This window comes from Anomaloglossus baeobatrachus, chromosome 8 (assembly GCF_048569485.1).
Source record: "Anomaloglossus baeobatrachus isolate aAnoBae1 chromosome 8, aAnoBae1.hap1, whole genome shotgun sequence".
Taxonomy (NCBI): domain Eukaryota; kingdom Metazoa; phylum Chordata; class Amphibia; order Anura; family Aromobatidae; genus Anomaloglossus; species Anomaloglossus baeobatrachus.
This window is the reverse complement of record NC_134360.1, coordinates 164,977,981-165,000,780: the sequence shown is the minus strand read 5'-3', so window position 1 is coordinate 165,000,780 and position 22,800 is coordinate 164,977,981. Positions and strand designations below refer to the sequence as shown.

At 42.3% G+C, this 22,800-nt stretch overlaps 1 protein-coding gene across 1 annotated transcript in view; it reads left to right on the top strand.

Annotated features, from left to right (window-relative positions):
- The window catches only part of COL11A1 (collagen type XI alpha 1 chain), a 300,012-nt gene that overhangs the window by 254,776 nt on the left and 22,436 nt on the right, over positions 1-22,800 (top strand). The window contains exons 44-49 of the mRNA XM_075322198.1: positions 1,509-1,562; positions 3,065-3,118; positions 4,719-4,826; positions 10,974-11,027; positions 11,149-11,202; positions 11,281-11,334. Coding sequence (XP_075178313.1) covers positions 1,509-1,562; positions 3,065-3,118; positions 4,719-4,826; positions 10,974-11,027; positions 11,149-11,202; positions 11,281-11,334 — 378 coding nt within the window. The remainder of the gene's footprint in view (positions 1-1,508; positions 1,563-3,064; positions 3,119-4,718; positions 4,827-10,973; positions 11,028-11,148; positions 11,203-11,280; positions 11,335-22,800) is intronic.

The following is a 22,800-nucleotide window of genomic DNA, read 5'->3' as shown; positions in this document are numbered from 1 at the left end:
TAATTAATTATTACACTTACTGGTTATTGGGATAGGATCTTGGAGATGGGAATAGCCCTTCAAGAATAAATTCTTATCAGTCAGATTTGAGGCTAAATCTCCAGAAAGAAATCCTAATGGGGCCTGTAATGTATGTTTGGCGCATTGGTGGTTAGTCAGTGTATGGTATTCTAGGGTCTTATGAGAAAACCTAGACTACTCCTGTATTAGGCACACACAAGGATATTTGTAAATTTAACTCATGTGTGAAAATCACTTACACACAGTCCAGTAGCCCTGCAGCTAGAAACCAATGACCTCCTAAATGTACTGGCTAAATCATCTTAGGCTAAGTTCACACTTCAGTTGATTTGCATCAGTCACAATCCGTAGCCTTGAGGAATTACGGTATCCTGCAAAATATTTTGCAGGAATCCTGTTTTCCCCCATAGGCTTCTATTAGTGACGGATTGTGACTGATGATGCTGCGTTGCATCCGCTGCGTCGCAGTCAGTTGTTTTTTAACTGACCGCCGGGCGGGAGCAACGCAGCATGTAACATTTTTTGAGCAGCGCGATCCGTAGGATTTTGCTGCGCATGCGCTCTCTGGCTCCCCGCCCCCGTAACCAGGATAAACATCGGGTAACCAAGCAATGCGCTTTGGTTAGTTACCCGATATTTACAGTGGTTACGGGTGCACGGAGCCCGCGCTAAGCTGGTATCCAAGATAAATATCGGGTAACCAAGCAAAAAGTGCTTTGCTTTTAGTTACCCGATATTTACCCTGGATACAGTGTGCAAGGAGGCTGACACTTCACCTCTTGGCTCCGCCCCCTCCCGCACTCCGCATGTACACACGCATGTAGACACACACACACACACACACACACTCACTCACCTGTCCCCAGCCATGCAGACCGCGGCACTGACGTCCTCAGCTCCTCCCCCCAAACTCCGCCCCCGAGCTCCGCCCCCCAAATTCCGCCCCCAGCACACAACGGAGTCCGACAAAGAAATTCTTTTTTTTGTCACCGTTGTCATCCGTTGTAACAACGCATCAGTCACATGCGTCAAGCAATGCATGTGACTGATGCAAAACAACTGAAGTGTGAACTTAGCCTTATATGCAGGCATATCTTGCCTTGTAAAATGCACTTTTCTGTACTAGTGGTGCTATTTTCTCATAAAATGTACCTTTTTATGCTAGGGATGCTATTTTCCTCTGCACTTGCCAGTCATCTTGTAAGGCTCTAATGTCAGCTCCTGTGATCTTATTAGTAATCACCTCCTGCTCTTCACGCGGTCTCCCATCTCCCACTCAGTGATCATCAATTTAAACCTCTGGGAGAGTTTGCTGCAAATCCCAGCAAGTGCCATGCTAATCAATGCCAGGATTAAGCTGTCAGAATATGAAGAGTAATCAATACGCACAATGCCGGCTCCGTCCCAGTAATGTGACATTCGCACAAGCTGCTGGGAATGCCTTGAATAATTTACTTTTCTTTCTTTCTTTTTTTTTTTTTTAATAGGGTGAAATAGGAGAGCCTGGTCAAAAGGGAGGCAAGGGAGATAAAGGCGAGCAGGTGAGTCTGTAAATCTGCTGCAGTTGTGCCAGTATATAAAACTCTGTCTTTCTTTCAGTAAAAACAGAAACATTTTCATCAGCATTATTATCCCTATTCTATCCATATGTCATCTATATGTCCGTATGCCATCTATATGTCATCTATATGTCCATATGTCAGTATGTCATCTATATGGCCGTATGGCATCTATATGTCCGTATGCCATCTATATGTTCATATGTCATCTATATGTCCGTATGTCATCTTTATGTCCATATGTCATCTATATGTCCGTATGCCATCTATATGTCCATATGTCATCTATATGGCCGTATGTCAGTATCATCTATATGTCCGTATGTCAGTATGTCATCTATATGTCCGTATGCCATCTATATGACCATATGTCATCTATATGTCCGTATGTCATCTATAATCTATATGTCCGTATGTCTATATGTCAGAATGTCCATATGTCATCTAGATGTCTATATGTCCGTATGTCATCTAGATGTCTGTATGTCATCTACATGTCCGTATGTCATCTACATGTCCATATGTCATCTATGTCTGTATGTCATCTACATGTCTGTATGTCATCTACATGTCCATATGTCATCTATATGTCCATATATCTTCTATGCATCCATATGACTTATGTATGGCATCTGTTTTTAAATCTCAACAGTTGAAGATATTTACAACACCAGATACAATTTTCTATGTTATTAACTGCAATGGATGGATAACAAAACTCATACTATACTGATCGTGTCCATTTGGCATCCATTTGTTTTGCACACTCATTAAGTTTAATGGGCGAGTCTGAACCAAAAAGACATCAGACTAGTAATCCTGCAATGTTTGAGCTGCCCATTTAAATAACACTGATATATACACTAGGCTATATTAACTGGGATAGCGCTCATACCTAAAATATGCTCATCTGAACCCGACCGAATGGTCTGTTACAATTAAAACTGCAAATTAATACAAAAAAATTACTTTCTAGATGTATAGCCATATTGCTGTTTTTTTTTTCTTTTCCGACTACTTTTTTCCCTAATAGACACAAGAAAAAAATGAAGAGGGCTGCTCTATGTCTGCTCTATCTTTGTTTTACCCTAACAATGTCCATCCATGAGGTCAAATTCACACGTTAGTTTTGGGTGTAGACTGCAATGCACAGACCGGTCGTAGGTCTTCTGACCCAACCTCATATATGCCTATGAAGCTGTTGAGTGTGGATCAGGAGACCCACAGCCAGTCCTTACTGGACCCTGAATCAAAAAAATGTGTTCTATTCTTTTCAAACTAATATCTGTTCAAAAACATCTAAAAAACTACATTTTAACTTCAGCTAAAAATCCAACACTGCTTGTAAAATCTGATTGCAGTGAATTGTTATTTTCTGCAGTTAACCAAAGCAAATATGGAGCCCTCTTAGCAATATCTTATAGCCTACTTTAAGGTGTATGTTCATAAACTCTCACAACATTTCTTTTTCTTTCCGTTTCTAGGGTCCTCCTGGACCAGCTGGTTTGCAAGGCCCAGTTGGAGCTCCAGGTCCAGCTGTAAGTAACTTAATTGTGACATTTTAGAATGTGAAGAACTAATGAGTTTGATGGAAATGAGGATTTATAGATTGTAGCAGATTACCGGTCCACATCTCCCTGCGATGTTATGTATTATATCCCTAGACAATAATGTCAAGAAATACACATATGATGTAAGTGCTATAATGAACATAACTCAGAATAAGTATCTAGAGTACATGGTCAGCTCCAGTAATCTAATACCTTTAGGTCATTAATTTTTGCGATACCCGACACCCCCGCCAATCTGCTGTTACCATCCTGAAAGTCTCCGGACATTTTCAGATGCTGCCGCAACACAGCAGCTTCATCAGTGCCATAGTGGACGTGGTCGGGTACTGCAGATCAAATGAATAAGGGCCACTATAGTTTTGATGGAGCTGGTCATCATCCAAGAACTTCCAGCCTTTGATGGCGCCAGTAAGAGCATATCGATGGGGGTGCCGGGTATTGCAGATATTCTTGGCCTATCTTAAGGGTCGTAAGTGGCCAATCTCTATAATTTATATTATTGTAACTCACAAGAAAGCTGTCAAAAACCTTTTGAAATTTCTTAAAATAAATGAACCGTTAGAATATCTCTATTGAACTGTTTTATGCTGTCACGGCTCTAACGGTAAAGAAACCCTATCCATGATGATATACAGTAGTTGCCTCTTTATCACACAGTAGATCTAGAGCTAAGCATGGAAAGAAAGCTGGACTTATCTTATCTCTGTACTCACATCATATTAAAGTGAGAAGACACATAGCTGGAGAGAGCAACCAAGTCTACAAGAGTGGAAATAACCAGCCGTAATATTCTCATTCTCGGAGCTTCTATTAGGTTCAGATCATTTTGATGATATATTATGGAAGATAACATGTATTCTAGAGATTTCTACTTGTGAATGTATCTCTTTTCTGGTCTTCTTTTATAATGGGATATCACATTTAGGATGAGTAAAGTAAAACTAATGAAAAGCATTAAAGTATGAGATTTTATGTCTCATAGATAACTAGTATTTGAACACACATATGGTTCTTGAAAATGATCACTCCATAGTCCAGGCGGCTTTGTGATCAAACTATGACTAGAGCAGACCTACAGTAGTAGTTTTCCATATGTGATAGGTTTGATATAACACTGTTCATCACTAGAGATGAGTGAACCCGAGGTTCGGTGTTCATACCAAACACAGACTTTACAAAAAAAATAGAGTTTGGGCTTGGAGATCCGGTGCTTTATGTATGAACACCACTGGCATGAGCATCACTGTGCAAGGGTACACTCGGTGCTCAGCCCAGTGCGAGCCGTTTCCAGTGTATGAACAGCTCATACTGAGGGTAACAACAGTGTGATCAGATGTAACGTGTACAAAAAAATGAGAAACCTGCCCACGCAGAAGTGATCTGTTTAGGGTTGGCTGCATGTGGACAGAGGCCCTAATTGCCTAATTAGTAACTTCCATTGGGGATCAGGTCAAGTACGGGTCCCAAACCAAACTTTATCTAACCGAACCGAACTTCAATCTCTATTCATTACTTGTTTAGTTTCTTGATATTTCTGATGAGACTTGTATATTCCTCATCTTTACAGGGCTCTGATGGAGAACCTGGTCCAAGAGGTCAACAGGGAATGTTCGGGCAAAAGGGTGACGAAGGTGCTCGTGGATTCCCAGGTCCCCCTGGTCCAATTGGTCTTCAAGTAAGTACTTATGGCTGCAGAATTTCTATTGTATCCTTCAGAAACAACATCATGCTATATCCATTCTTGTGTTAATATATGGTCTTCTTTGTCCGCCATAAGCTTGCCCCATATTCACTGTCCTGAAAACTCTTGCAGTAATAAAACATTTCATAGGAACTATTTAAATAAAATACTGATGTAATATATTTAGATGGACAGGGGCTGCAGAATATACAGAGGATGCCCCCTCTATTGGAATAAATTGTATGCCCCCTAGTATCCAGACAATCTGCTCAGCAAACAGAGAGCAGCGTGAGTGTTTATGTATATATTCATTAGCAGTGAATGAGTGCTGGCATTTTTGGCATCTGATGAAGATATTACAGGGATACAGGAGGTGCCCCGTGCCCTTAGCAGATGAAATGTGAGCATGAGGAGATGGCACAGTCCAGATCTGTGGGCATCAGGCTGGCTGTGCCTCTGTCAGCAGCCTTGGCAGCCTGAATAAATGGGCCATCAGCTCAGTAATCAGTACTCTGCCAGCTGGCAGGGATTATTCATGTGCCACTGTGCTCCAAGCAGAGAGTTACTGATGTTACAAGTCTGGGAGAAGGAACGTGCAGAACAGACCTCTCCCATCACAGGCTCATTTATCAGGGAGGTGTTCTGTGCAGAGATGTACTCTCTAAGATGATCACTGAGAAACGCAGAATACATTCTGCAATGCTCTCAGCATAGCAAAAATAACTATCACTTTCTATATATCTGATTATATATGCAGCTCACTGCTCAGAATGGAATGTAAATGTGTATACAGGCGCAGAAATACGGCCAGGCTGGCAGGGCACGTGCCTAGGGGTTAGAGGGAAAGGGGATGCCAACCAGTCATTCTTCTTTGGCAGACTATTAGAGGATATAAATGATACCTTTATATATATAATGTGAAAGCTTATACATTACATTTAGAGATCCCCTACTGAATCATGTAATTATATACAATAAATGTCAATATAGTCAATCACATGCAAGACTGACAGTGTTCAGCTGGTCATAGTCATTCAAAGGGAACATGTTGAAAATTAAATATCTTATCTGCAGACAGTATGCTATAGAACATGGATTTACATTTAACCTTTCATTTTATACTTCCCTAGTGTTTTCATACATATTAGTCCAGTGGGCGGTGCTTCTCAGTAATTGACAGTCTTTCCTGTATGACTGTGTGGCGCCCCTGACCTGGTCAGGCACCACTGAGTACTGCACCCATGCTGGGGACAGTACAAGACAGGTAATCCAGAAGGCTGACCGGGGTGTGGAACACAGGCGCATAGTGATCAGGTCTCACACATGTACCCATGAGAGGACCCCTGGGGATCCCAGGAGGGGGAAAAGCCTTGACCTTCACTGGAATAGTGGAGGGGGCCAAAAGCCTCCATCTCCTCTCAAGGGGTGTGGTAAGAGAATCTGGTTGCTAGGTGGCGTAGGCAGGCACAAAGGGAAAAGAGAAGGAGGAGTAAACAGTCTAGAGTCTGCAGCAGAGTGTGGAGGAGTGAGCAGCAGGAAAGTGAAGCTCAGACAGGAGCAGCAGTGAAGGTCCCAGATGTGAGTCAGTTAGAGGAGAACTCCATAGGGCTCAGTGAGGAGCAGACCTGTGGGGTTGATGCTGTCTAACAGCGCCCGCGCAGTGGCTACCGACGGGGGAGAACGGTCAACTAGGAGTGCTACCTGAAAGCCAGCTTCAGCTAGAGAGAGAGCACGGAGTGGGAAGTAAGGAGACTGCTAGAGAGCACCAGGCCCAACCGGGCGGCAGATCCCGAAGCGAAGATAGATCCAGCTTTCTTCTGCTAAACCTGCCGGTGTGGGGCTCTCAAAGCCCACACCACAACACCACAAAAGCCGCAGCCACGTAACCACAGTTAGGGCCCATAGGTCACAGGAGGCAAGCAGCTGGAGTGGCCTGGTCCGGGGAACAAGCAAACGGCAAACAAAAGGGGGAGAGAGGCTGCAGCATCTTCCCTGGGTGACCCCCATAGGGACTCAAAGTCGGGGTTACCCCAAACCACCAAGGGCTAAGGAAGGCGAGTCAGTAGTCACCCTCATAAAGTCAGCCTGAAGGATACCTGGTTCCCACCTGGTTCATCTCAGCTACGCCCGGGTTACTCACCCTGCCATCAAATGTGAGTAAAGCCCTTGAAAGACAGTTCTGCCTGTGTGGTCATTCTGCGACTTGTGGTACTACAAACCTACACAGGGCCCTGGGGCTTGCCTCACTCTCAGGAGGCTACTACATCCGACTGCACCCACCATCAGCCCCAGGCGTCCCCTAACCTGCAGTGGCGGTCCCCACTGACCGCAATACTGAGAGTGGCGTCACGATCAAAACCGAAGATTCCCTACCTGTGACCAGCACCAGCTACGTGGAGTCCCTGAAGGTATGCACCGATACAACACCTGTGGGGCTTCACAACTGCATGTGGAGATAGCTGCCAATGACTAGTAGGACCGCCCACTGGACTCATATGGATACAAACACCAGGGGCTTTAGTGAATAAAATACAAATTATACTGAATATTTTGCAACAAACCTATATATCATTTTGCTCAGCTTCTCCTTCTCTATGCCATACTGTCCACAGATCGGCCTGCATGTACATGACAGGTTACATTTCTATCTGCCATCCCACACTTTTTTGCACGAGCTGAAAATCAGATTTACTAAATTGGTGAAGGTCCTTGAACAAAGACTTTGCAGGGGCTCCCTCCAGGGTAACATAATAATGTGTAAAAATAAGTACACACAATTATTGATAGTCTTGTTTAGAACTCTCCTTCCATTGGCATCCTCCATAAAACCCAGCCAATACATGGATTTCAGATTGCAAAATCCAGCATTGACGTAAAAACAAAAACTACATGGCAGAAATCCAAGCCTCTCTTCCACAGGTTTCCAGTTTGTAGATACCTTGAATTCACACACTGAATAGTCGCATACAATAGGAATATTTGGGGTGTGACCTGCGAGGGTCAAGTAACGAGCATCTTAGTGCTCACTCATCACTAATTACTACTATAAATTAAAAAAAAATAAAAGCTATAGAAACAAATTTGAAAGAGATTTTAATCTGTGTGAAATTTTAATTGTGTGAACATAACCTCATTATGTATACTATAACCTTGCCCTATCTAAGGACACAGTAGAAAAACCCATCCATCTGAACAATGGCAGACACAGGCAGTAAAGGGCCCCTGTACAAAAACAGTATAGGGACACTCTGCAGTCTAATAGTTTTATCTATGACAGAACCTGATTGCTGCATTGGCAGTGGAAATGGGCTCCCTTATGTCTTGGGCCCCTATGCAACTGGACAGGTTCCACCAATGATATGTCATCCTCTGCATCTGAATGAAGTCTGAATTTAAATTGGAAATAAGTGGATACAAGGACATTTGGCAGCCGCTTATCTGCTACTACCACCATATAATTAAAGAGGTTGTCAGGTCTTACATTACAAGTCTGCAGTCTCTCTATATCACTGCAGACTTGGGAATCCTGACATTACACACACTGCGCACTGTGGGGATTGTCCTATGATGGGAATAGCATGCAAGTGTCCGCAAGTACGTGATTTGTTTCCACACAATCACATGCCAACTAGACTTCATCCAGTCTTGCTCGATACAAGTGAATTAAGTGAAGCCAGATACAGACTAGTTGAATGTGGCTGAAAGTATGCAAATCACGCAGAGTGCATGATGTGGGGATTCACAAGTCTGCATTCACATAGACTGACTGCAGATTTGTAACTTATACCAGACAACCCCTTTAAAACGAGGAAGTGCGGTGGAATGTTATGAAACTTGTGTGCAAAAATGCAAAATCTCCAACAGGGTCACCATCAAAAACAGTTGTGTCTTCTAATATGAGACACAGAGATCTTATTGTATCCCCTAAGGGGTACTTTACACGTTGCGACATCGCTAGCAATTGCTAGCGATGTCCAGCGCAATAGCAACCGCCCCCGTCACACATGCGATATGTGGTGATTGCTGCCATAGCAAACATTATCATTATGGCAGCTTCACACGCACATACCTGCTCGGCGACGTCGCTGTGACTGTCAAACAATCCCTCCTTCAAGGGGGAGGTGCGTTCGGCGTCACAGCGACGTCACCCCGACGTCACTAATCGGCCGGCCAATAGAAACGGAGGGGTGGAGATGAGCGGGACATAACATCCTGCCCACCTTCTCCCTTCCGCATTGCCGTCGGGACGCAGGTAAGGAGATGTTTGTCGCTTCTGCGGGTTTACACACAGCGATGTGTGGTGCTGCAGGAACGACAAACAACATCGTACCCGTGGTCGACCTGACATTATGAAAACGAACGACGTTACACAGATCAGCGATATTGTACGCTTCTGTGTTCGTTCATCGTCGCACCCAGGATTTACACGTTGCGATGTCACTACCGGCGCCGGATGTGCGTCACTAACGACGTGACCCCGACGATATATTGGTAGCGATGAGGCAACATGTAAAGCCCCCCTTAGATCCAAAGCTGCAACCCCTGCACCCAAGGTAAAATCTAATTATTTTCTAAACTAAAGTGGAAAATAAAAGTTTGAATATTTTTGTATATTTCTATATATTTGCATTTCCATTACCCTCTGTCTTTTTAGATAGCACACTAAATTGTGCCTTAGCATCCTGAGATTTAGGGCAATGATGAGTTTTTGTATTTTCCATATATTGTCTCGTTCTTAAATACATCTTACAAATGTAATTTTGAGTCTGTGATGAAGATAAACTTCATTTTCTGCTCAATGTAGATTTACATTTTTAAATATAATTTCTTGCTGGTAGCTGCAGAGAGAAAATGAATGATGTTCCTTTCTGTATTGCCAGTAGCTGCTTCACATATCATCAGTCTGGCCCAGCAGGACATAAATTATTAACCATGCTCGCACTACAACTGCTGTGTACAGTTTTCATCATCCGTTTACAGCCGCCAACATCCTGCGGCCAACATGGCATTTGTATCCCTTAGTAGAAGTATAGTTGAAGGATTGATAGCTAAATATTGTAGATGCGCAGCATGCAGCTCGCCACTTCACACTCAGCTGAGAGCAAAGGTTTACATGAGGCCTATGTTAACCTGTATATTTATCGCTCTCATTTTGCCACGCTTCTGGAGGATGAGTGTGTATATAGGTTGGCGGGTTGCAACCTACGGCTAGCACCTGTAACTGCAGCATCTTTTTGTTTTTTATATATATATATATATATATATTTATATATATATATATATATATTCATGCACACACATTCAGATACTATTTTAGCTTTACCCTTTAGGACCCCTACAATAACAGTATCTTAACTCATTGTTACTTTAGGGTCCTAACGTGTATGTGATATTCTCCTAAATATATTTATGCTATATACTTTTTCTTGGGCTGACTATACATATAAATAGATCTCTGCCAAGGACTTGTCAGGCAGGGAAATTTTCTACGACCCACCCATACACATGCACACCTGGCCCTGTCAAGTATAGATATGTTCCCAATAGGAAATAAGCTGCTTCGGAATACTTTTGGTGGCAGCTTATATATCCTGAGAACAAAAGGATTGGGCATGTTGAAATTAAACTATCTAATGATTTTATTCCTTTACATCTGCTGTTAGGAGAAACACAGTACACCCTCATGTTCATTAGATGGTCATCCAGGTTGAACAATCATCAAATGTGTATGGACACCTTTAGTCTTCAATAATACCATTACTTTATGCATAGTCTGTCCCACTGGTAGACACAAACAGAAGACGGCCCCTGTGCAGAAACAATATAGGGGCCCTTTGCAATCCAATAGCTCATCATAATGCACAATGCCCCCTACTTTGAAGGTAGAAGTGGACCCCTTACCTCTTGGGCCCCTGTGCAGCTACACAAATTGCACCAGTGATAAGTCCACCCCTGGTCCATCTTACGACTTGCACTATGTAACCAACTTTTGTAATGTATGAGAAGTAGGATACTAACTAAAAACCATACTCCATACTGAAACATCTTCATATGATATGTGAAAAACTAAGAAATCTGTAAAGAATATGCTACACCTTTAGAGAGATAATACTGATTATATGTCCATGTTACTTATTTCAGGGTCTTCCTGGACCTCCAGGTGAAAAGGGAGAAAATGGCGATGTTGGTCCAATGGTAAGAAACATTATGAAATGTAGATATGTACAATGTGTCATGTTTGCCTTTTCTTTGTAAGCAATGTCTCTATAGATTGGCTGTGTTATAAATAGAATTAATTCTCTAATTCTTTCAACAGGGTCCACCTGGTCCCCCTGGTCCTAGAGGTCCTCAAGGTCCTAATGGTGCAGATGTAAGTATTTGACATTGTATTTACCTTAGACAACATTTGCATTTTTATAGCTTTATATGTGTTTAAATCTGTCTTTAGGGTCCACAAGGTCCACCTGGGTCTATCGGCTCTCTTGGCGGTGTTGGTGAGAAGGTAGGTGACAAGAATCCTTCTTTTCTTCCTCTTCATTAAGAATGCTGTGTATGACTATTACACATCGAATAATAATAGTAATGTAAAGTAACCCTCTTGGGAGGAAAGTTACCTCTCCCAATGGGTGACTACTGTACCTCTTTTGGCTTTCTCTAAATCCTAGTCCAAAACACACACATTAGATTTAAGGTTGGCAAAGACAATGCTCTGTTATATATATTATTGACTGTAGTATTTAGTCTATCATGATATTAAATCATTCAATTCAGTTGGTTTACTATGCAATCAACATATTTAGTTGTTTTATTCCATTAATGTCCACAGAGATTGTCAGACTTTATCATCACTGTGCCGATTGGGGTTCACCAACTAAATTCCCTATGATTACGTTTTGTCTTTGGAGTGTGGGAGGAAACCCATGCAAACACATGGAAAACCAATAAACTCCATGCAGGTGTTGTCTTGGTTTGAACTTGGGACCCCAAAGTTTCAAAACTACAGTACTAACCACTGAGCCACCGTGCTGCCCATGCAGAGATTTTAAAGCATCACATTCAATGATGTGATAAGAGTGTAATGTGTATACATTGTGATCTAGTTGTATGAAACGCTATAAGTCATGGTAAGGAAGTCCTTTTTCACAGACTTTGGTTGGTCGGGTGACCACACTCTATCTACATGTTCCTGCTCCAAGTATTAAATGACATTTTTGTTTCTGCTCTAAACAAAAGATGACTTTTAGTTAAGTCTAAACACTAATAGATCACGGCCTATTTCAGTTTTATGTAGTTGCTTGAATGTATATTTAGAGTGGGCATAGCGACATCAAAATCTACTGTCATGAATGTGAAAAAAAATGAGCCAGAGCATAAGGTAGTATACATGCAATAGGAGCACATTCACACCATGGCCAGTCCACAGGCAAAAAATACAAAATGAGCAAGTACCCTATAATAAAATCAATAATTAAATAGTGGTAGTACATGTAAATAACATAGGGCACTTGGTTAACTTTGTGTGATCAAAAAGAGTAAAACCCACTCCACTGTGTTAAGGTGTGTCAGAACAATTCTACTTAAGTATTGTATCAGTGACATCAATGTGAGTAATGACCGAGAAGCACAGTGCTCCAACTACAGCAACAAGTAAGTTGTTACATGTCCAATAAGAGTCATTTCACAGACAAAACCCACGAGAGAAACACAAAATGAGCATATACTTTATAATAAAGTCAATAATTAAATAGTAGCAGTACATCTAAATAAAATATGCTACTTGGTTAACGCAGTTTGATAAAAAAGTGTAAAAGCCGTCCCACCATGACAAGGTATACTCATTGGGACAGTCCTACTCTAATATTAACACCTTGATTATTAGACACACCCCAATTTTAGAGATAAAAAAGGTAAAAAAAAATGGGGTCCGTCTTATACTTTAGTGGTGTCTTACTGTAGGAGGGCGTCAGCAGTGGTGGAGGCGGGATGGTGCTGTAGTAGGGCGATGCTGCAGACGCTGCAGTGGTGGCTGTGCTGGCTGCGGTGGAGCTGTGTTGGCTGCGGGCGCCATGCTGGCTGTGTGGAGCAGGGTAGTGCAGAGGGTGGGTGCTCTATCGGCAATGCAAGCTTCAGAGAAATGGCACCCAGAGTCGGCACGTGCACAGATAGAGCTCTCGGCTCAATGGCAAGCCAAGATCTCATCTGCTCATTCTCCACCTCCTGGTACCATTTTCTTTAAATCCGCTGCTGGGAGATCAATTTGTCCGGAGGTGCCGCGTGTATAGATGGGATCTTGAGCTGAAAGCTCCATCTGCGCACACGCCATGTGCCATTATTTGAAGCCTACACTGCCGACAGAGCATCTCACCCGCCGCACCGCCCTGCTCCATACAGCCCCCACCTCAGACAGCACAGCCCCCACCGCATTTAGCACAGCCCCCACCGCAGCCAGCACAGCTCCCACCTCATCCAGCACAGACCCCACCGCAGCCAACACAGCTCCCACTGCATCTAGCACAGCCCCCACCGCAACCAGCACAGCCTCGACCGCAGCCAGCACAGCTCCCACCTCAGCCAGAATAAACCCCACTGCAGCCAGCACAGACCCCACCGCAGCCAACACAGCTCCCACTGCATCTAGCACAGCCCCCACCGCAACCAGCACAGCCTCGAACGCAGCCAGCACAGCTACCACCACAGCCAGAATAACCCCCACCGCAGCCAGCACAGCGCCCATTCTCCACCTCCCGGTAAGCTACATTCGCTCAAATTTTTGGAGGAAAAGTGCCTTTTATAATCTGAAAAATACGGTAAATGTACTTCTACTATTTACTTTATTATACTTTATTATAGGGTACATGCATTTTGTGTTTTTCTCTTGGGCTTTGTAGTGAATGTGATCAGACCATCTTTTGGGGGAAATGTCCATAGACTATATCCCAGTAGTGCCACGGCAGGAAAGCTGCAGAACAGACAAGCTCTTAGATATTTTATTCTTCAGGGAAACATTCGTGCCAAAAACATATGGGAATATGCAAGAATACCAAGTTTCAAATGAATGGACATTAGGATTATTACAAAAGTGCATTATAAAAGAAATCCATTTCTGTGCTTGTCTGTATCTTGTGATATGGGAACATTGTGTCTCCAGAGCGTTCTCCACCTCTCCAGACTTCCCATACATTAGAAGGATTTTGCCTGCAGTGTTTGCATACAGACTTATTGTATAATAATAGCTGTCATCTTAAATCAGACAAATGCAGACTTGTATTCCTAAGGAAGTGCACAGTCCTATCAGGCAGACGCTCTGCGGGTTTATCATCTCCAAGTAGAAATATTTTTTATGGATTGTTTTTGTGTAGACTAAAATCGAAGTAGCGATGAAATCTTTATTTTTACATTTTTGTGCAGCCTTCATAATCTCAGAAGCATTACAATGCATGTTCACGTCAGCTACTCGACAACAATTCAGAAATGTTGAGCTATTGGGACAGCGGTGAACAGTTTTGTTATTGCATTAAATGATGAGTATGTTTCTGTATCGCTAGAATCCTATTATTTGGGCTATTTTTCTACGCATTAATATACATTTATTTTAACCCATGACTGGGATGATTATAACTCAAGCTTTTACTATACTCATCACTTATAATACTAAGATTGAGAGTGTCATACTCATAGAAGGCGGTAGAAAACATACAATACAAACATATTCATTATTTAGCTCTAACTCTTCTATCCTGGCCACATCTAAACAATGGCAGCCTTCAAAATGATATGTAGACCATAAATATCAATGATTTGTGCAAATTTCAGACATTGAGTCTCAAGTCTCTAGAAATAATATACAAAAAGAGGCAACCATGTTACTGAAGCTGAAAGTTGTGTTTTATCAAAAGATCTACTGACTGTTGTAGGGGACATTGAATGAATTGTTTACTTGCCAAATGACCACTAATGGAATTTTTTAATAATAATTTAAGTTGTTATTATTGCTGTTGCTGCTGCTGTTGTTGCTGATGTTGTTGTGGCTGCTGATGTTGTAGTTGCTGCTGCTACTGTTGTTGCTACTGCTGATGATATTGTTGTTGTTGTACCTGTATTCATGATGTTGTTGTTGTTGCTGCTGATGTTGTTGCTGCTAATGTTGTTGTAGCTGCTGTTGTTGCTGCTGCTGATGTTACTGCTGCTGTAGATGATGCTGTTGTTGCTGATGTTGTTGTTGCTGCTGTTGTTCTGCCACTGATGTTGTAGCTGCTGTTGATGATGATGATGTTGTTGTTATAGGTGATGTTGATGATGATGTTGTTGTTGCTGCTGCTGATGTTGCTGCTGCTGTAGATGATGCTGTTGTTGCTGATGTTGTTGTAGCTGCTGATGTTGTTCTGCCACTGATGTTGTAGCTGCTGTTGATGATGATGATGATGTTGTTGTTATAGGTGCTGTTGATGATGTTGTTGTTGCTGCTGCTGTTGATGATGCTGTTGTTGCTGATGTTGTTGTAGTTGCTGTTTATAATGTTTATGTTACTACTGCTGCTGTTGTTCTGCCACTGATGTTGTTGTAGCTGCTGTTGATGTTGTTGCTGCTTATGTTCTTATTGTTGTAGCTACTGTTGTTGTTGCTGCTGCTGTTGCTGTTGGTGCTGCTGTTGTTGTTGCTGTTATTATTAGCCATACTTAAACTGCATCATTTCTTTTTATTTCATTTCTGATTCATTCTCAAGAATTTCTTATAAATAGCCCAAAAACTGAGAAATCCTAAAAGAAAGTTCTAGATCATAAATAGGTTGTCATAGAAAGAAGTTCGCATAAAAAAAAGATGACTACAAAATATTTTGCCTTTTGCACAATTAGCAATGATCTGTGATCTGCGGGGCTTGTGGCAGCTAGTGGCCGCTTTTCTTCTATCTCTGCCACCGTGCCTTGTATAATTCTCAGGCTGCCCATGATGAGTCCGCCACGAAGTGGGAGAGGAGGGACAGATGGGGGTTCTACATGGTTCACTCCCTAATAAAGTAATAAACATGGCTTTTCCACCCCCATTAAAGAGGATTATATTAATAGTCACTCAGTATTGCTGAGATGAGAATAAAAAAACTGGATGATTTGTTTCATTAACAGAAGATAGAATCAATATGTGAACACACTGGATATCATTAAGACCTGATAAATGAGGTGAAACTGCTAAACCAGTATGGTAGAAACATAAAATGAAATGACCGGTTATTCTATTAATAGGTACAATTCTACAAATATTATAAAATTATTATTAATTGTATTAGTTAAGTAAATGAGGCTTTATAATACTAACAATAAGGCCGGGTTCAGATAGCTGTAAAAAAATTCATCCTAGTCACATCGAAAAATTACAGACATGTCTGGCTCTGTGCGCTTGTTTGTATAGAGCTGCCTGCCATTAACATGCACTTGTCTGGTCAATAAAGTGGACCAAAGTACTGAAAGTTGCTATTTCTTTCCACGTGGACCTTTGGTCAGCCATGTACCCTGGTGCATTGGTTATAATGGATGCGTGTCCTTTATGTATGTGGTTCATGGTGCACATGGATGGTACACATCCTTATAATATAGTATGCTCAACAAGTGCTGAAGTTAATATTCAAATGAGCATAAATACTTAGTTTTTTCCTAAATATTCCATGTTTGTAAATATATTTACTGTGTCTTATACAATAAGAAACTTAGATCCCAAGATAAATGTATTGTATAACATGGATATCTCTGAGGTTTTGCTATCACTGAAATACTAAGCTCTGGAAAATAATTTACTGCCCGTTCTTTGATGAAAATTGAACAACTTAATGGATCAAGTACAAAATCACATAACATAAAGTCTACTCCTTATACTATCATGTTTAGATGAAGGAAAATTAGGAAAACTGTAGTTTTGAGGTGTAGTGCTTCTATTGCTGAGTGTAGACATCCAGATTCTAGGATGGAATCATGTGATCATTCTCTATCTATCTATCTATCTATCTATCCTTCTATTTATCTATCTATCTATCTATCCTTCTATCTATCTAGCCTTCTATCTATCCTTCTATCTATCTATCTATCTATCTATCTATCTATCTATCTATCTATCCATCTATCTATCTCTCTATCTATCTATCTTTCTATCTATCTATCTATCTATCTATCCTTCTATCTATCTATCCTTCTATCTATCCTTCTATCTATCTATCTATCCATCTATCTATCTATCTCTCTATCTATCTATCTATATCCCAGTCAATAGTTTTAATATCATATCTCCTTAAAGGGGTTGTCTACTACTTTGACAGTTTCTTCTCATTCCCCATTTTCACCCCCTAAAAATTAACAAAGCCTACACTCACCTCCAATGGCGGCACGGTTCCAGTGGTGTTGGAACTCGAGTTCCCAGGGCCCAAGTGACATTCTTAGGATATTCGAGTCTTACGGCCAAACAGTGCCGGCTTCCTTCTCCCCACCTTCGGACACAGAAGTCACTAACAGGAAGTGATCAGCCAGTCGCAGCTCTCACTTCCTGTTAATTACTTAACCGTACAAAGGTGGGGAGAAGAAAGCGGGTGATGATTAGTCATGGGGCTTGCAAGTCATAACAATGCGTGCCTCCTGAAGGCGAGTTCCGACATCGCAGGAACCATGCTTGCACCAGAGGTGAGTATTGGCTTTGTTATTTTTATAGGAGGAAACATGATGTTTGAGAAGAGGTTGTCCTATTAGTGGATAACCCCTTTAGCTTTATCAAAGCTTAAGAGGCTATCAATACCTGGAGCACTATTTTTAATAGCCGTAGACCCCATGTTATATTAAAATAACAGATTCTCACTTTCAGAAGCAGTGCTGTTCCAGCAATGTTATCACTTGGTCTCCTGAGGCTCGAGTGACATTTTTATGCCTTATGACCCCTACAGCTAGTCAGCGGCTGATATTGATCTGCTGCACTCTCACTTCCTCCAAACAAACTTCAGACAAGTGGAAGAGGTGAGAGCACAGAAGTCCAAAAGCAGCCACTGATCAACTGCAGGGTTCACATGGCATAATAATGTCATGTGAGTCATGGGAGACTCAGAGCAGAGATTGCTAGAACAGCACCGATGTGGGTGGAGAGCATCTGTTATATTTATTTTACAAGTGCAATTAGCTAATCTAAAAAGGGATTGTCCAGGTAGTGGACACATCAATTGTACTTTATTAGTTTGGGAGAATACCAGGAGAGTAACAGCTAGGGCACACTTTCTGGTGTTAGAGATGAGCCCCTGGTTGAATAACCTTGAATTGACATTCTCTGGCCTTATATACTTCAGAATTTTTAATATTCAGGAAAGATACAGAAAACTATTCACCCTAAAATAGAGTTACCAAATGGTCTCAGAACGGCGGAGTTCCTGCAGTTATTCATTGTATGTAGGCTCCGCTAATGTATTCAAAGCCTTTGTTGACACCTGTGAAGAAATTGTATTATTTCCATATTTATTATAGACCATACATCACTGTTTCTATTTCAGTGAATACTGAAAATAGAAACAAGGCCGTGTCGTCTGTATGTTTCAGACAGTCACGCTTTTGCATACAAAACTATAAAGACACATCACTCACAATGTAGCACATTTATTGTATCAGCAATATAAAATGCTTTTAGTTTTTCTGTATCACTCAGGTGTCAGTAAGTGCAGCAGATTTGTGGCCATTTACATAGTAACAGCAAATACATTTTCCTTCATTTACTTCATCTCCCCTTCAATAGAATATAATCTCTTTCTATTGAGTTTAAATAGAGGTTTAGGTCATGTCAGAGTAGACGTACCTGGGAAGATGCACCTTCCTGCGTGAGTCTATATTTATTTCCCACTTACACCTATGTTCGCTATCGAGGCCAATAGTCTGCTCTGCCACATATGAGGAAACCAGTATTATTGTGACATGTATTAGTTATGGGGGCCGTTGCAGATTTTGCATTGGGGGCTTGATTTTTTTTTTATAGCAAGTAAAGTGAAGCTTGAATAATCCACATTTATCATATGGTCAGTGTCAGCAAGCTACATTACTACTATGGGGCCCGGCGGGTGAGAGGGCCCGGTGATGTCTGGCGGCTGCCCGATGTACGGTACCTTAAATGTCTGCGTGCAAGATGGAGGAGACTTACTACTTCCTATTCTACTGCCGGCTCCACTTTCTGGCTGAATTTGCATAAGCATGCCCCCTTGGGGAAGTAGCTTTCTGCAAGAGATGAGCTTTACACCAGCTTTACACTGGCCCGCAAGCCATTGGTTACCTGTATGAAACATGTCAGCTTACCAGAGCGGGGAACGCAGCCTCTGCAGAGATTGAGCCTGGTGGTGATAGTGTTAAGATCAATATTGATTATGTATTTTAATGTGTCCCCATGATTCCTCCTTAGTTTTAAATAGATCCAAACTCCAGCTATTTAAAAGTGGGGAGAAGGGGAACTGTGCAGGTAATGTCGCCCATTAATTAAAAGCATTTTATTGTGCATCTAGCTTGCAAAATATAATTGTCCGGTGTTATGGTGATTTGCATACATGCGGTCACTTGCCGACTAGATGGGCGCAGCATCACTCTATGCAGGGGTATTGAGCAAGACTGGGTATAGTCTAGACGGAATGTTGCCAGAAGTGTGCAAATCATATACTTGCAAGCACATTTCCAGGCACCAGAGAATCCTCAAACACACAGTGCATGCAATGTGATGATTCAGAAGTCTGCACTAAGGCCTGTTTCACTTGTCAGTGATTCTGGTACGTTTGTGCTTTTTTTAAAACGTACCAGAATCACTGTCATATACGCAGACCCATTATAATCAATGGGTCTGCTCACACATCAGTGATTTTTCACTGAACTTGTCTCCGTGCAGCGTACACCCGTGGCCGTGATTCTGCACGGAGACAAGTCCGTTTTTTGCTGGCATCACTGATGACCCACGGACCACACTGTGGTGTGATCTGTGTGTGATCAGTGAAACACGTACCAGAAAATCACGGACATATTAAATATTAAATATTTTCAACTCACCTTGCCTGCGATTCGCTCTGCAGCCTCTGTTCTCGGCAGCTCCTGCCTGGCTCATGAAAATTCATGAGGGGCAGGAAAACCCGACCAGGAAGTAGGTGCTTAGAGCGGTGGGCGGACGCTGCAGAGCTGGAGACTTCAGCACCATGGACAGCAGGAACGAAGGCAGTTGAGTAATGTCCATATGCAATCACGGATCACGGATTGCACATGGACAACCCACGTGTGCCGTGAATCACGGAACACGGAGGGACATGTGCGTGTTTTACACGTCAGTGAAGAACGTCTGTGTTTTTCACTGATGTGTGAAACGGGCCTAATGTAGAGAGACTGCAGACTTCTAGCTTAAAACCAGACAACCCCTTTAAATGGTGCTTTAAAGGGAATCTGTCACTTGATTCATGTTGTTTATCTCATTTCAGAGATAGCCCACTTTAAAGAGCTAGCCAAGGACCATAGCCGGAGACAAGACTAGTCTGATACGGCACCTGGCTGTCTCTTACCAGCACCACAGCAATTAACGTGTCTCTCCTTATGTACATGGGGAAAGACCTGTGAATTACTGTCTGCAAAGCTCAAAGACGACAAACAGGTGCAGTACTGGACTAGTCTTGTCTCCGGATAAAGGCCACGTCTCACTAGCAACATCGCTAGCAACATCGCTGCTGAGGCACGACTTTTGTGACGCAACAGCGATGTTGCTAGTGATGTCGCTGTGTGTGACATCCAGCAACAACCTGGCCCCTGCTGTGAAGTCGCTGGTTGTTGCTGAATGTCCTGGACCATTTTTTAGTTGTTGCTCTCCTGCTGTGAAGCACAGATCGCTGTGTGTGACAGCGAGACAGCAACAACTGAATGTGCAGTGAGCAGGGAGCCGGCTTCTGCGGACGCCGGTAACCAATGTAAATATCGGGTAACCAAGAAGCCCTTTCCTTGGTTACCCGATATTTACCTTCGTTACCAGCGTTCGCCGCTCTCACGCGGCGAGTGCCGGCTCCCTGCACACATAGCCAGACTACACATCAGGTAATTAACCCAATGTGTACTCTGGCTAGGAGTGCAGGAAGCCAGCGCTAAGCGGTGTGCGCTGGTAACCAAAGTAAATATTGGGTTGGTTACCCGATATTTACCTTAGTTACCAAGCGCAGCATCGCTTCCACGCGTCGCTGCTGGCTGGGGGCTGGTCACTGGTTGCTGGTGAGATCTGCCTGTGTGACAGCTCACCAGCAACCCGTGTAGCGACGCTCCAGCGATCCCTGCCAGGTCAGGTTGCTGGTGGGATCGCTGGAGCGTCGCTTAGTGTGACGGTACCTTTAGGTCCATGGCTAGCTCTTCAAAGTGGGCTATCTCTGAAATGATGGAGCGTTTCAGAGAATAATATACCTTGCTGCAATTGTGGTGCCAGGCTGAAATTCATACTGCCCGTGGCTTAGGGATCATGAATCAGGTAACAGGTTCTCTTCAGAAATAATTCATAGTAATGATAATTGCCAGCCAGCTGTCTGCTTTGTATGAGGAACATGACAAGATGAACCATGTATTATAGCACGTGGAATAATGTTTTATATCACAATGTATTATGGCATGATATATAAGGGCACATGACACAATCTATCATGCCACAATGTTTTATGGCATGATGTATTATGACACATGGCACTGTGCTTTTGCTATGGGGCCCCATGATCTCTCTGTACGCCCCTGCCTATGGTCATAAAGAATTGAAATCTGGCTGAAACTAGATTAAGCTATTGTAATTCAATTCCGTTATTATATTTAATGGGCTGTTATTCAGATATGGAACTATTAAAGGAAATCTGTCACTATTTTATTGCTACTTTATCCAACAGCAGCATGATATAAAGGCAGAGATCCTGATTTCAGAGATATATCACTTACTGAACTGCTTGCTGTAGTTTTGATCAAATCACAGCTTTATCTGCTACATATCTATCAGTCTTCTGAATGTTGAGCTCTGTATTATCCCGCCCACACTACTGATTGCAAGCTTTCTGTTTACCCTGTGCATAGGCAGAAAGTTGGAAATTAGTGCCTGCTGATAAACGGTGATTTTTGTCAAAACTATAGCATGCAGAACAGTAAGTGACACATCACTGGAATCAGGTCTGTGTCTCTACATTATACTCTTCTCAGATTCCCCGTAAGAACATAAGTCATAATGAACTTTAGCTTGGACTTGCCATCACTCTTTGTACCATGATCATTGTTGGAAAAGAGACAATGTGTATTGGAGTACGTAAAGTTAAGTACATATATATATATATATATATATATATATATATATATATATACATATATCTAATATATAAAGCTCGGTTTATGTATGTGTGTGTGTATGTATGTGTGTGTGTGTGTGTATGTATATGTATGTCCGCTAAAGGAATCCACACCGTCGCATTTACAATCACGAAAGTTTGCACAGACTCCTCATGTGACCCAGGGAACGTCGTAGACTATGTTTTTGACGGAAAAATGTAACCCCGTGCTTTACAGTTAGTCTCTAAATTCCTGCCGCCATTAAACTGAATGGAGGTGGGAGCTATAGGTTATTAATAGCAACTGTCACTGGTTGCTATAGGAACAAAATAAACTGTTAGTTGAAGCTTATGTGTGAGGTTATATGATGTCGGTGGTGAGATGGATACAGAGACAGAGAAAGACAGACAGACAAACAGAGACACAGACAGAGACAGATGGGGAAAGAGGCAGACAGACAGACGGGGAAAGAGACAGCCCTTGAAAGAGACAGCCGGACAAAGAAACAGCCAGGCAAAGAAACAGCTGGGCAAAGAGACAGCCGGGCAAAGAGACAGCCGGGCAAAGAGATAGACCTGGAAAGAGACAGACCTGGAAAGAGACAGACGGGAAAAGAGACAGACGGGGAAAGAGACGGACGGGGAAAGAGACGTACGGGG